Genomic DNA, 15,949 nt, shown 5'->3' with positions numbered 1-15,949 from the left:
ATTTGCCCTTGGTGAAGCCATGTTGGTTGTCACCAATCACCTTCTGTCTTCCCATGTGCCTTAGCATAGTTTCTAGGATATTTTAATTCAGTATTAAACTATAAAGCTCAGAAGCAGGACTTTTTTAGTTCCATAGTAGAACAAACTACAGAAGCCATGAATGTTTCACACCTTCCAGTGTTAGAAAGAAAAGAAAAAGAGTACACTCATCCTTTTCCCGAATAAAACAGTAATATTACTCACCTCATATATCTCCAGAGCAATGATTTTGATAAAATCCTCATCAACATCAGCCCGTTTGGTTTGTGCCATCTGAGCAAATGTGGTGAGCAGACAGATTTCTTCTGAGCAGTTCATTGATTTGAGATACTTCTCAAAATTTTCAAGGTGCTCTGGGTCTAGAAAAAAAGCCACGTGAAAGAAACATGTTAAAAGAAGTGTTACAGAACAAACATCATCAACATCTATTCATTTATTCACAGTCCAGTCGCAGAGAAGGACACAGTGACAAAGGAATTCACATAACTGGAAGCTTGTGAATTAGTACCCTCTCTTCAGAAGTAGCTGGTACCAGCTGCTTTAAAACAAGGTGCAAGAAACTGTAATATGTGGTGAGCCCATATAATTAACTAACTATTCTAGCCATTCATAATTAACGCTAAAACTGCTTCAAGGTCAGCTGGAATTCAATTTTTACTATTACTTTCACTATGCAGTGTCAATCATCCACAGGAAGAACCCCTTGAATCTTTTTGCTTTTTAAAAATGCTATCACAGTTTTGGTTCCCATTACATATTAGGGTAATTAGTTCCACAGATTAAGTCCAAATTATGTGAAAAATGCAGGTTTTAATTAGCACACAGTCAAGAGAAGATTAAAACTAAGCCCATCCAACAACAACAGAGAGGTTTTGATCACTTTGAGAGACTCTGCCCGTTGCATAAACCATGCTCCCATGAGACGCCACCTGCAGTGCTGCCTCCAGTGCTGGGGCCACCAACACCACAAGGACATGGAGCTACTGGAGCCAGTGCAGAGGAGGCCACCAGGATGATGCCAGGGCTGGAGCAGCTCTGCTGTGAGGACAGGCTGAGAGAGTTGGGGCTGTTCAGCCTGGAGAAGAGAAGGCTCCAGGGAGACCTTCTAGTGGCCTCCCAGTACCTGAAGGGGGTCCAGGAAGGCTGGGGAGGGGCCTTGGCCCAGGGCAGGGGGTGACAACAAGGGGTGATGGCTTGAAAGTGTCAGAGGGGAGACTGAGAGGAGATGTGAGGAAGAAATTGTTTGGTGTGAGGGTGGTGAGCCAGTGTCCCAGGTTGGCCAGAGAAGCTGTGGCTGCTCCTCCCTGGAAGTGTTCTCGGCCAGGCTGGATGAGGCTTTGAGCAACCTGGTCTAGTGGAAGGTGTCCCTGCTGCTGGCAGGGAGGTTGGAACTGGATGAGCTTTAAGGTCCCTTCCAATCCAAGCCAGTCTGTGATTCCATGATCCTAAGCAGCAAATAAACTCGGGAGATCATTCTATGCCAATTACAAATAAAAATACTTCAAGCACCCAGCTCTGGGCCTAGATTATGTCCAACAGTTACAAGGAAAGGTCAGTTTTGTTTTCTCAAACTCAGTACAAGACAATTCCTAAATGTACTTGTTTGGAAAATTTCTCTGAAAACAGAGAACTGAAATTGCACAGGTGAGGAAGGCTAAGAAATGCTTGCACTGAAATTCAAAGCAGGTTTATTCTTTAAACCCAATAGTAAGATGTTGCCAAGTGCAAATAAACATTTCATTCCTCTAAGGTGAAGGACAAAAGGAAGGTCAGGGTACAAAGAAACTTGTCCAGGCCTTTTAAAATTATTTAGAAGAAAAAAAAATATTTTAAGAAAGTCCGTGCAGCAAAACAAGCATTGAAGGCTGCATTTGAGCTGTAAAATGTTTTGAAGAGTGGTCTGCTTCCACTGAAGCATAACATGCCAGCAAACACTGTTGACAGTGATCTTATCACAGCAGTTGAATACACTGAAGACACACTCATCGTGGCACTCAACTACTTAACCTGCGCAGACATGTGCTCAGCATGCTCGTGATTAAATACTTCCACTTAGTTTACATTCTATTTTAAGGGCTTTCAAGAATTTTGCAAGCGTACTTCAACCTGAGAAGGTCAGACTTGTACAGGCAAAAGACCTCGTGAACAGTGTGCTAGAGGATTGTGCAATTTAAATAAAGAGTTTTTCCATATAGTAAGATAAATGACACTCCTGATGGATATGACAGACATCCAGGGAATGTCTCAGCCATTCATCTTCCTTTTCTAATGCCATCTTTTATCTTACAAAGAGTTTTTTTTAAGGTAATATAGAAGGACAAAAAAAAAATAAAGACTATGCCATCACTATATATAAAGGCATAGCAGAATGACCCACAGTGTGGGGAAAGGACATGCAAGTCATGAATGCCTATGACAGTAATTGTCATATTAGCACCGTGATATGTGTGCTTATGTTTCCTTAGGCATAGACCAGCTAAGCAACAGAGAAGGGGTTCGGAGGGGGACAGAAGAGAAAAACAGGATCTGGGAAAGTTAAGAACAAAGACCATGAAAGGAAGGAGGAGGGCTGCTGCCAGCTGCACACGTGCACTAGACATTCTCTGCTGCAAGCCACAGTCCTGCAATCTCCCAGCTTCCTGCTTCAGCTGCACCTTCTTCTTCACTGCACCTGGGGTCACCTGTGGGCTCCACATGCTGCAGACCCCACACCAACCTTGAATCCACACCAAGCCACAGCTTGGGACCAATGGATGGGGATAAGGAAAAAGGGAAAAAGAAATTCCACCTAAATCCTATCGTCTCACAGAGGAGCAATGACATCTCCACCACACAGATGCTACTTTAGCCAATTTCCTTTCTTCTCTGCACACTTGATTACACTACAATTCAAGTTCCAAGAGACTCTAAAAATCAGTGGCTTCTCACATCTTGGTAACGGCAGTGAAGAAACTGTAACCAGAAATTATGCTCAGCAGGTTCTTATTGCCAATTGCAATGGCAGCAAAGACAAAACTGTTAATCCTTTATTTATAAAACTTACAGAGAACACATCCTTGTACTAACACAGTTATCAAACAGTAAGAAGAAACTATTAGGTCATCACTTGCCAGTGAGAATGTGAGTTCCACAGTAAATTTATTAACATTTGGTCCACTCAAGAATACCTCAAGTAAGCAGACTTCCCATATTTCCACTGGGGGTCATTTTATACCTGGTAGCTCTCGTAGTCTAGATGTCAGGCAGCAATATCACTGCACCCCATTTTATGTTATTTCTACCCATCCCTGTAAAGCAACTATGCTCACACCGCTGTATGCACAACCCTAAAGCTTCCATCAATTACCAAGGTTTGCTACCATGTGTAGATTTACCGCTCTTAACATTTCTCAAAGTTAATTTGGGGAGGGAAATCAATAAAAAAGGCTCTCTTCCAAGAGAATGTTATTGCCATGGTCTTCTAGTGTATGAATTGAAGGAAATTAAGTCAGCATTATACTGGTAAGTGTCAGTCAAAAGAAGCTATTTTAGAAGATCAGATGGATTTCACTGAAAGAACTGTTGATATTCCCTGTCTAGACATTTGTGAAAAATAGTATTGTGCTGACATAACCCATCAAGGAGAATGTAGAGGATAAAAATATCCTCCATCAGCACATCAGGGTCTTTAAAACATAGAAGTTAGCTAGAAGCAAAACAAAGCTCGAACAAAACAAAAGAAATTTAGTGTTTGTTACTGTCAGATCTGCAACCCACAATATAATACTACATTCTCTTTGTCTGAGAGGCAGTCAGAATGTCTTGCAAAAACAAACATTAAAAATAGTCCTGCTGAAACAGTGTAACTGCTACTGATTAGCACTTGCCAGCCAAAACAGATGAGCACTTCCTAAAATGTACACAGGTAGAGTCTTCATATCCCTCTCTCACTCTGCATAAATTGCCTAAGTGTTAGCTGAGCTTGCATAGAGTCATTATGCTCAGTAACCTCCTGAGATCACAGTTTTCTTCTACCTCTCCATCAAAAGACTTGGTGGATGCGGTGACAGCTATCTGGGCTACCAGCTAGCTGAAAAGTAAAACTGACTGAGAGTGAGATTTGCTTTCCCTGAAGACAGCAAAGAGGCTGTGAAGTAGGGAGTTACTGCTTTGTTTACCTGTCTCCCTGTCAATCAAGTCCCAAAATATTTTCCATGAAGGCAGCAGTAAAGGGAAAGCAGCATTCCAGCTGGCTTCTACATAACTCTGGTATAGCTGAAGCCACCACAATCACTGTGGAAATCAACACAGGACAGAAATCAAGGGGAAAGAGAAAGGAATGGTGGCATATAGGACAAGAAAAAAATGAAAAGGTAGCTTTAGATAAGGGAAACATTTGTCAGTGTGGAAGATAAGCAGATTTCCCACAATGTAAGTTAATGAAGCCAAAACTAGTAAGTTTAGGGGGAAAAAGAGGACTGTGACATTTATACAAATATCAACAGCTCAACCAATGGTCAACCAAAAAAAAAAAAAAAACCCTAAGTGATACAAAAGTTTTTACTTCAGGATATAAAACTCACTCTCCAAGTACTATCAAAGGTCAAGATGGGACCTGGCACAAGAATACACAAGGTACACAATGTACCTACTGCAGGGCACTTTTGCAGCTCTCTGAAGCAGCCAGTAGCAATCACTATTAGAGAGAAAACTAAAAGGACTGTAAATACAACAACTCCTGTTAAAATAAGAGTTTGGTCAAACAAGTATTGGAAGCCCATGAACTGCCCAAAACATTTCTCGGGCCTCTGGACCAGCCATGCTGCTGCTGAGGGTGTATTTAACAAACAAACCTCCAAAGAATTAAACTCATAGCTGAGGCAGCAGTAGCTGAATCTATTAGAATTGGTTCCCAGTGTAGGAATTCTACCTTTCAGTCTTTGTTTGCATTCGGCAGGTTGCAGAGTAGAACAGAGCTTTTCCAGGTGCTCGCTCTCTGCACAGTGCATAACAAAGAAGAGCCTCCAAAGCATGTTGCTGGATAAGGTTCCATAAGGCATCTCAGACATGAACAACCAGACTCCCAACCTGTTGGGTTTGAAGAGGTGATAGAAACAGTTTCACTCTAATAAATCACAACATTTGAAAAGGAGACATATACCCACATCTCTGCCATATAACGGAATGAGGAATGTGATGATGTGTCTTAGCATCTCAAATTCTGAGCTAAACTTACACAGAACTGAACTAGCCCCCAGAGCTTCTGCCAGATGCTGGAATTCAAGGTGTAACTCATCTTAATACTACCAATATGCTGGAAAATCCTGTCTTGTTTAAACCATTAAGTATTTAAAGCTACTGCAATTCCTACTTTCAATCATCTAACTCCTCCAAGATGAAGCCAGCATCAATCACATTGGACAGCCTACCTTTTTGCCTTCAGAACATGTAGAACAGCTCTAAAAAACAGCTCATCAAACTCCAGTTGCAATTTTTCTACAGAGTAGGGATGTGTTACTGGTCCATATTGTTTATTGCCGCTAACATACTGGGCCCAGTGGTCGCTCACATGACAAAGTGTCATCCTACACAGTAGAACAAACAAGTCAAAGAAGGATCATTACGTACGTCATCACCATATAAAAACACAGACAAGTGCAACTCGATTAGTCTAGGCAAGAGACAAGTTCAACCCTTGTCCTCTGGCTTCCACAGATTTCCATACAGATAGCATTTCCCTCCCCGTTTCAGACACAGTTAATCTAAAATTCCTGTGCTAGCCTTCCTTGCAAGCAAACAATGCATAATATTCTTTTATACTAAATTAGTTTATGTATGAACTTTGGATCTTTAAGGTAGTCCTACCTTATGAAGTTGTAGTACAAGCAAAGAGCTCATACAGGAATAATTACACTTAGAAAGTTACTGCTCTCTAATAACACAACGAAAACCATGGAATTTGTTTCTAATTTAACTGTGTTGCCCTTGAAAACACACTCATAGAAGCCACACAAAGTGGCTAGAGATTGCTAGAGATTCAAAAATAAAGAGTAACTTTTAGGTTTCAGTTACATTGACAATTTTCAAGGAGAAAATTAAAAACCTTAAAACAAACAATCTGGGATAACAAGAGAAAGAAAGCAGTAACACTGGTTATAAACAGGGGTGATTCGAGAAACTGTTGCATTTCAGTCACCTTTCAAGACAAGCCCAAGCACACCCCTGATGGAATTCAGCTTGGTGTTCAGAACTCACCTGACTCCTTTGTACCCATGGCATTTCAACTTTGCAACTCCCCACCTCGCAGGCAGCTTCAGAGTCAAGGAGCCTGGGATTTCAGATTCACAGATTGGCTAACCCTAAACTGACCAACTCTTGGGGCACATTCTACTCAAGAACTGTTTGGGTTTTTTGTTTTGGTTGGTGGGATTTGGAGGGGTTTTTTTGTTTGGTTTGGGGAGGTTTTTTGTTGGGTTTTTTTTTTGTTTGTTTGATTGATTTTTTGGGGTTTGGTGTTTTTTTTAAGTAGTTCTGAACTTTAAATGAGACTGTATGAAAGATTTAATGGTATCACAGAGAAGACATCCTCTTACTTGATCAGCTGACCAATTCGCTTCACAAACTGTCGGTACCGCGCTCTGTTAAACGTTTCTAACCCTGCAGACAGAAGTTCCACTAAGGAGTTTGCAAAAGCAAAAATCTTCATCATCTCCTGGGGAGTTGTTTTTTCAGGAAAATAAGCACCTAAGACCCAGACAGAAAAATAAGTCTCAAAAAGATGTGTGAATCTGGATTTTTTTTAAGTAACTTAACAAGCACTCAAAGTAACGATATAGCCATATATTGTTAGCGACAGCATCACCATATAGCTGTCAAGTCGTCCACTGTTAGTTATAAACTATGCAGTTTATAAGACCTCTAGAAAGCAATTACCTTCATGTACTTTGGGTCCAGAGAATTAGCAAAATAAAGAATGAATAAATAATTGGAGAAAAATCACAGTAACACTACGGCTAAGAAGCAAAGGGGAAAACTTAGTTCTGAAAGCACATTTGTGAGTCTGATTGCCAAGCAGGTCAAAACTAAAGGAAAGGACTCTAACATTTTGCATGCTAGTCTTCTGTAAGTTTTTAAGTTATCCCACATCCATCTCATCTATTTAGTCTGTTGCACAGGTTCATTATTACTTCACTCAAGAGATTCCCATAATGCAGCAGCATTCTTGCCGGTTTTAGTCATTAATACAATCACCGTAAGCAAAATGATGAATAATTCTTCAGCAGCTGATTTACCTCCAGACTTAAACCCAAGGAACTGCTGAAAGAGTTCATGAAATGGAAACTGTGACAACACGGAAATCAAGTCATCTTCCAAAAGCAGAATCCAGCCTGTTTCAGGATCCTCATCCTATAGACAAATATAGTCGCTTTTAGTAGCTTTGCAATTAAAAAAGGGCTTCACTACTGTACTAATTACAGTTTGCTTGTAAGAAGAATAAAAACAAGGTACAAATGAACACTCCTTCGCATACACACAACCCCCTAAATTCCTCTTCCATCTGTTTCTACATAAGAGCCCTCATCAGCTAGGAAACAGAACTAGAGGCAACGCTATGTTGGTCCAACCAGCTTCTGAAGGGAAGCACCTATTTAAACATATGTCTACTTCCACCCTCCTTTTGCATGCAATAGCTCAAATGTTTAAATTCTATCTATTAATCACAGAATGTTAGCATTAATACTCATTCCTGGAAGCTACACTATCTACAGTTATATCACAGAGATAAAAGGAGAGTAAAGGAGATCTAAGTTTTAAATTAGGCTTTTTAAATGAACATCAGGTTTTTTCCTCCATTTCACAAAATCAATACAACAACCTTGAGCAAAAGCACAAAGAGAAAAACAGAAAAAAAAATCCAGAAGTAAGTTGCTGTACCTCTTCTCCTCCTTCATCTACCAGGGTCCAGTTTCCAGATTCTTTCCCAGATGAAGAGGAACTTTTCCTTTCGCTTGGTTTCATATGGCACATGAAGTCCACCCGATTTCTGATTTAATGAAAAATCAAGTTTAGAAAATACTACGAAATTAAAAATTCTGAATTAAGTAATCTTTCAGTTTAGAGAAGATATTAAAAAAACAGATACAAGAAATGAACAAGTATGTCACAAAGCTGCCTGGCAGAGAGGGGGACATGGGGGTGTTAGTTGATAGCCACAAGTGTGGCCAGGTGGCCAAGAAGGCCAAGGGCATCGTGGCCTGGATCAGCACCAGTGTGGCCAGTAGGAGCAGGGAAGTTCTCTTCACCCTGCACTGGGCACTGGTGAGGCCGCAGCTGGAGTGCTGGGTTCAGTGTTGGGCCCCTGAGTCCAAGAAGGACATGGAGGTGCTGGAGTGTGTCCAGAGAAGGGCACCGGAGCTGGGGAAGGGTCTGGAGCACAAGTGTGCTGAGTTCCCTTGTGGCTGAGGGAACTGGGGGTGTTGAGGCTGGAGCAAAGGAGGCTGAGGGGAGACCTTGTGGCTCTGTGCAAGTCCCTTGGAGGAGGGGAGAGAGAGGTGGGGGGGGGTCTGTTCAACCAAGGCCCAAGGGACAGGACAAGAGGAAATGGGCTCCAGTTGTGCCCAGGGCAGTTGAGATGGGATGTGAGGAAGAATTTCTTTGCTGCAAGGGTTCTGAGGCATTGGAAGGGGTTGCCCAGGGCAGTGGTGGAGTCCCCATCCCTGGAGGGATTTAACAGATGTGTAGATGTGATGCTTAGGGACATGGGCTAGCAGTGGCCTCATCAGTGTTAGGTTTATGGCTGGACTTGATAAAGGCTGTATTTTAAGATGAATGAGTAAGTAGAGTTCCAAGTAAACTATGAATCTCTTATTTGTGCCAGCTTTTATGACTTTGCCTGCAAGGAACTTTCAGGATTTTCTAAGTAGATCTTGTGTCATTATTTTCTACTCTTAAATAACCTGAATGTATTTATAAAATCTTATTCATACTTACTTGACAGGAGACATAAGCAAGGCAAGAGATTGCATGAAATGAAAGACACCTGATGGGTTATCCAAGACTTTGATCTGAAATTAAATGCAAAAAAAATAAAAAATAAAAAAATTAAGCAAATCTAAATAAAGTTACAGTCCAAGTAAAACAAAGGGCAAATTAGTTTTGTCAGATAAATTCAAATTTTGAGTTTCACATTTTTCACTAGCTTTTTGTTCAGACCAAAAAGTATAAAACACAATTCCCACACCCTGGAAAAAGTATTGCTATGGTAAAATATTGGGAGCTTTCCAAAAGAAGTACTTACAGAAATTAATTTAAAGGAGGAAAAAAGAAAAAAAAAGAAAAAACTCCACAAAAAGGCAAATTCTCTCTTAATTTCACCTGCACAACTGGGCACCAGGTGGCACTGGGATGGTGAGCACAGGGGAAGTTAGGACACTAACTATTCATTTGCTGCCTTTCCCCTGTTAGTGTAATTGCAATCCTTTTCCTACAGCTCGATTTCCAATATCTTCCCCTCTAGCGGGAATAAAAACATTCTTTGCAAGAACACCCTAGTGCCTTTGGATATCTGCACTCCCTCTGACCAATACAAAGTGAACCCTTGCCCTGGAAATAACCTAACAAAATTTACAGGGAAACCGGTCCTATTTCAATGCACAGGCTATAAGAATACGTCCTTCCTCATCCCTTATACACTGCAGAGCTGCCTCCAGCCTCACTTGTCTCATATATAGTTGCTGCCCTAAGTCTAAATATTCTTTCCTTTTCTTGAAGAGCAATCCCAAAACCTGCTGCTGCGTAAGTCCCTCTGAGGGGCACCACAAGTCCTTGACTCCCTTTCACAGAGTCTCTCTAGCCAAGAGTTAGAAGAGCATTTCCTTGTTTACCTGCTCATGGTTGGGCTAACATGGGTAAACACACCCCTTGACAAACCCCTCACTTGTTACCATGATTCCAACACACCTGTAAACACACAGCAGTCATCAGGGATTGACTAGGCACAAGACATTCTCCTCTCCTACTCACTCCACTCCCATTCCAACCTTCCAACAATAAAGAATTCAACATTCACACCTGAATGAATGGAACAGCCCATTCGCTGATCCCAGCTGGACACCGAAGGATGTGGTTGAAAAGGAAGAGATGGTCACCTGGACAGCCAATTCTTTGCAGCACTGACACCTGAAGGGAAGTATATGGGAGTCTTGTAAACAATTTCAAGGTTCATTCCTTTATAGTCCTGCTAACTAGAGCAATTCAGTTTTTTCATTTCTCTTCCCATTCTTTATAACAAGCCTCAATTTTCACAGCGAGTTACAAGAGAACAATATTTTAAAGTCTGCTTGCTTGACTGATGAGCCATAAATCATTTTCTCTGAAAAATTACAACTGCATTTAAAACTGATTTATTTAGAATTCAGTAAGAACAGAAGTTTCTCAAAAATTACAACAGTCATTTGAATAGTTTTACTTTCAAAATAAGTAAAAGCATCATGAATATTAAGTCCACTTGGAGCAGTGTTGGCTGCTTGGGTGCCAGTCCTCATTAATGCTGCTGACCTCCACTGACTTCATTACACAAGGGAATTCATTCTACAGATTCACTAACAGATTCTATTCCTCAAGTAGAACAAACACCAAAAAAATCATTGCACATGGGACAGCAAGAGAGACAGCACCATTTTCAGAAATAACTCCTGAATTCATCCCTCGTGCTGGATCAAACAGATACTTTCATGCTTACTCCCTTACCAGTCTCTGCAGCCACATGAGAAGGTCACTTTGAAACTGAGGATCTTCGATAACTCTGCGAGTAAAACTGAAAAGGACACTGATACACTCCTTCAAATGGCTCAAGTCTGAAGAAAGATTTTCTGAAGGCTTGGAAACTGTAAATTAAACACAGAAAGAAGGAGCTTTGACAAGCAGTCTCAAGAACAGTAGCAAAAGTAGTGTTTTTGGGGCTATACAGAAAGCTTGCTCTCTCTATCTACAGATAACAAGATATTCCTCCACAGGTTCTTGTAAAATCTAACAGAGAAGAACACTTATTTAGAGTACTTTATTAAATCTTATAATTAAGAAATGGATGCTAATCACAAGAAGAATATACTACAGTAACTCTCATTAAAAGTTTATGTTGAGGGAAGGCCTTTTAAGAACCACCCTCTACTACGCATATAAACTATCTGGGGGTTGTGGGGCAAAGGGAGGAGGATTAGGAAGGATAAATATCGGGGGCAGGAAGGGGAGGAATACTTTAGCTAAAAGATTATACTGGCACAAACCCAAATAAGTAATACATTTATGATGAAAACAAAAGATTTCTAAGCATTAGAGCTGAGAAATTTCAAATGGTCTTCCAAGAGGAAGTAAAGCAGGAAGAATATCTAGCTGATTTTAGAATTGTCCATAATGAATCTGGAAAAGGGATGGTATTATTCAGTGCCTTTGACAAGAGACTAGAGTCTGGCTGTCCCATTCCACCTCATCTTCCTCTACAGTAATCAGTGGCAGTATACAGCCTGGACAGAAGAAGGCACTCTTGCATTCAGTTTCCACTCTGCAGGTGAATAAGATAAGGAGAATTGGAGATCTTCTTGTGAGAAGAAGTTTTGCTGATCCCTATGTATGACCAGCAGGTTTTAAGTGTCAGAGGAGAAATACTCCAGTATACAAATTCCACCACGAGACTCACAAACTGCAGGTGAACCAGATGCTGAGCACCCTGAACATCACAGGCAGCAGGTCCAGACCAGCCACACACCTTGTTCTTGCTGCTGAAGAGCCACTGATCTCAGCAGGGACGAGCTGCTGAGCAACCTGTAGACATACGACTCCACTTGCAACCGGGACAACACCGAAGTGTACGAGTGCAGCGCCAGTGTCTGATGCACGTGCTCTGCTTTGGCTTCAAACAGCTTCTTCAGTTCCCCCAAGACGTTTTCATTCAGCTCCACTGTCTGGTAGCGATGGTGACCTGTCACTTTGCACTGATCTGCACAGACACCCTGAAAAGAAAGCCATTATTCTATGTAAGCAGCTTTATGATTTTGTAGGGTCAAGAACGCTTACAGAAATTAACCTCGACATAACCCTCTTCTCAACAGATTTCAAAGCTTTCATAAAAGGGGTCAGTTTACAGGTGGAAAAGACAAACATGTTGGAACATAGAGCTGCTGATTACTGAAGATTCATATCCCTGACTTCTGAAAAAAATTACTCTATACACCCTCAATAATTCGGATTTAGAAACAGACGTGAAGTGACTTGTCTGTATCACCGACAGATGTGAACAAAATCAGATGTCTCTACTCCCAGTGAGTACAACTGCTTCTGGGTTTATTTATTCCATATATATTCCATATATTTATTCCATAAATACTTGGATCTGCTATTTTAAAGCTAAAATATGTACTTAAACAAGATAGATATTTTTCTAAGCTCCCAGAACTGAATATTTATAACAATTCCCCATTGTACATTTAAAATTTTCAGAAAGAACTGTACTCTAACTTTTTAGCAAACTGGAATTAAAAGCTGAGGCCAGTTTTCCTTTGTCCCATCTCTAATTCTTCAGCACAAGAAAACCACAATACATAACATTCCTGCCATTCTTTTATGCCACCAGAAAACATGCTTCAGAGACAGCACTTTGGAAGCTTAGTTTGAAAGTATCCCCATGTTTCCTAGGTTAGGACAATAAGAATCTTATAAAGATATATAAAGATAACAATTATTCTGGACATACAATAAATATAGAGTGAATCAGGATGGAATAAGCTAGCAGAAAGCTTATCCAAATACAGGATACCCAGTGGGGATGTAAGGGTGAAGCCAAAACTGCTTCAGTGTAAACAGCAAACAACACAAAACTGAGAGTCAGATGAGGTTCAGTGTTATTCCTTAGTAACAAGGAAAGGATTGAAGTCTGCTCAGCAGATGTCTCTCAACATCTCACCTCTGAGGCACTGCACAGGAGAGGTTCTGCACTCACAGAAACAAGAGTAAAAGCCACCACATACTGAGGTACTTGGACAGTTTTGATAATGTGTTGGCTATAAACAGCACCAGAACTATTTCATTCACTCCCACTGTAGCGTCCAGCTCAAAAAACAAGTTACACAGAATGACTTTGTGAGAAAATATTTCTGATGTGTGTATTAAAGAGCTCCCCAGACCGCTCTGGTTTGTGGACAGAAATGCTACAGGGTACCATAACCGTCCTGCAAGTGACTCAAATCACAGCACCACTTACAGAGCAACAGTTACTGAACCTGGATGGACCTGGCACTCCCTGTGCTTGGAGGAACAGGGTCACCCACGAGCATGACTCAGGCTTCAATGCAGCTGCCACCTCTGACAGCAGGACAGTCAGGAATGACGTCAGTGAAAACTGTCACTACAGGCAGCAGGCCAGATGGGACATCACCACTACAGTCATTCTGAAGTCCTGCTCCACCACGTTCCCCCTGTATCTCCTTGTAGTAGTGTGATATAAACTTCACCCAAGGCTACCAGCTGGCTGCACACAGCTCATTCTGACTGACTACAGGCAGGAGTCTGACTCCAAGAACCCACCACCAGAGATCCCACAACCCTACACTCATCAGAGTTTAAAAATCAAACAACAAACTGTCTTAATTCTCAATGGGATGATACTCTGAAGTACTAGGGGGGGTGGGGGGTTAGCAGAGAGACAGAAAGCAAAGGCAACTATCTCTTTTAAAACAAGACGGCTTAAACACAATAAACTTGACAGCAAGGAAAATTAACATCTGGAATCATATCCAAATAGTTTGGGTTTAAAAGTAGGTTCAGCAACAGCACCTGCACAGTTTTCTGTTCTTCTTTAAAAGTCCATAATCTCCCCTTAACGTTTTGGCAGTCTGTCGTCATCGTCTGCAGCTCCGCCTCAGCCAGCAGCAGCTGCTTCCTGCAGCGCAGGTAGTTCAGCAGCAGTTCATAAAATTCGTGCCTGTCCTGATGAGCAACACTTTCAAACTCCTCCGCATAGGAGTCGACGTTCTCCAACCATGAACACGGCTCAAAAATTTTCAGCTGTTCTCTGGTAAATGGCACCAGTTCTGGTTCGGATGGGAGCTCTGGATACAGCCTTTCATTGTGCAAAAGGGGTTTAACTGCTATCACGGTTGGTCTCTCATATGACAATTCACTTGACAAGTTTGGATAAAGTGGTTTCAATCCTGATCGCTGGACACATGCTTTGGATTTCTCAGAGAGCTGTGACAGACTAAGAGGAAGCTTCTCTGAAGAACGGACAAGAGGATTTTTAACATCTTGTGCATTTTCAGTTTCCTTGTCCCCTGCAAAGCCTGCTCCTGTCTGAGAGCCAGCAGCACTGGAATGAAAGGTACTACTCAATAAAACAGAGTTTCCTGACCCACTAGCAACTGCCTCCACAGGGCTGTGAGGTTTCTCCAACTTGCTTTTTCTGCTCTTCTCAGCATCCCTCGCACATTCCTCATGGGAAGGGTCAGCTTTGAACTCTCCTGCACCTGCAGAAGGCTCTAGAGTCACTGTCGAAGACCCTTCACATGCCGAAGATAAATTACTCTGGGGGATGTCACACACATCATTTATAGTTTTTCCATCATCTACTTCATCACTGAGATGAATTTCTGTAAATTCTCCAGGATGTTCCACTTGCACTTTAGAGGCTTGAGAAGACACTTCTGCCACAGGATGGAGGAAGACATCATCAGACTCCTGTATCTGGGAATCCTCATTACTTTTTTTCTTTTTTTCCTAGGGTGGGGAAAAAAAATTAACAGAGTGTCACTACCAAGTGAATCCTTCTTCCTTTCAGCCCAAAATTCATCATCACCAAAACCAGTATTTCTCAACATCACAACTCCAAAAACCCCTACTTAACACATTAATTTTCATATTATTAAAGGTAAAAACAAATGCACCAAAGAGATCCTTGTTCTTTAGCTGCCCTTTTAAGGCTGTCTATCAGCATCTATTTTCCTCGCCACTTCTTGAACAATGCTTCAACATTTCGACATAGAAAGCTATAAATGTCCCAGGACAGAGTACTTCATTAACATATAAAATAATCAAAACAACAAGACCCTGAACTCTGAAAAGAGTCGCTGGATTTTATCAAGTCACAAGAAGTTATGTCGAGATTCATCTTAAGTTTTACAGAAATATTTTAATGAACAGAAGATTATTTTTGAAAAAGTACTTCCAGAACAAAGAAAGTCTGGAATGCATCCCCTAATTAAAGTCTAAAGCAATCACAAAATCTGTACAAATACCAAAATAGGCATTACATGCTAGAGATGTAGAAAGACTTAGTAGTGGCCTTTAAGATTATCCACTCAATGTGGAGGTAAACAGTTCCCACTAACCTAGTCTAAGGTGTAGTTTAGTTCCCTAAACACAGCAGGGGAAACAAAGTTGCACTGGAAATTAACAAAGATTTTGTCAAATTGTAAATCATTTGCCTATATGTAAAACAAAAAACTGGCAAATGGTTTTGACAACTTATAAACTGTTTGCATACACCTACCAGTTTATTGAAAGGAAAACTGGTAAGAGCTAGGTTACAGCGCTCCAGTTTCCACGACCCAGATAATATAACAAAGAACACTGCTGGAATTAGTAAAAGCTCTCAATATTCCTCCATGACAGGGGAAAAAAATTGCAGTTTTGGAAACCTGCTGACAGTATCACCTCTACTTTCACTAAACATCTGACATGACTTTACCTTAAGAGAGGGCATACATGAAAACAGCTCATATCAAGGCCCAAGCTAAACCTCGATCTCAAGCCTAATTTTACTCCAAGCACCTGCTCACAGCTTCTTTATAAAATGGCAACACGCTGTCTGTGCTTTCAGACTGTGCTTTCCAGTGTATTACTGTGACAGTGTAACTGAGCTGGCAGCCAAACACGACACAGC

At 41.1% G+C, this 15,949-nt stretch overlaps 1 protein-coding gene across 1 annotated transcript in view; it reads right to left on the bottom strand.

The window, feature by feature from the left end:
* The window catches only part of EPG5 (ectopic P-granules 5 autophagy tethering factor), a gene marked incomplete at its 5' end in the record, with an annotated part of 60,562 nt that extends 45,778 nt beyond the window's left edge, over window positions 1–14,784 (bottom strand). Inside the window, 11 exons of the mRNA XM_010175293.1 lie at window positions 244–398; window positions 4,949–5,106; window positions 5,448–5,603; window positions 6,612–6,762; window positions 7,311–7,425; window positions 7,954–8,062; window positions 9,010–9,083; window positions 10,090–10,197; window positions 10,768–10,904; window positions 11,783–12,026; window positions 13,846–14,784. Of these exons, the coding sequence (XP_010173595.1) occupies window positions 244–398; window positions 4,949–5,106; window positions 5,448–5,603; window positions 6,612–6,762; window positions 7,311–7,425; window positions 7,954–8,062; window positions 9,010–9,083; window positions 10,090–10,197; window positions 10,768–10,904; window positions 11,783–12,026; window positions 13,846–14,784 (2,346 nt within the window). The remainder of the gene's footprint in view (window positions 1–243; window positions 399–4,948; window positions 5,107–5,447; window positions 5,604–6,611; window positions 6,763–7,310; window positions 7,426–7,953; window positions 8,063–9,009; window positions 9,084–10,089; window positions 10,198–10,767; window positions 10,905–11,782; window positions 12,027–13,845) is intronic.
* Window positions 14,785–15,949: the final 1,165 nt, after the last annotated feature.

Source organism: Antrostomus carolinensis, unplaced genomic scaffold, assembly GCF_000700745.2.
Source record: "Antrostomus carolinensis isolate BGI_N321 unplaced genomic scaffold, ASM70074v2 scaffold5019, whole genome shotgun sequence".
Classification (NCBI taxonomy): Eukaryota; Metazoa; Chordata; class Aves; order Caprimulgiformes; family Caprimulgidae; genus Antrostomus; species Antrostomus carolinensis.
Note: the sequence above shows the minus strand (reverse complement) of the source record. Positions and strands in the feature narration are given on the sequence as shown.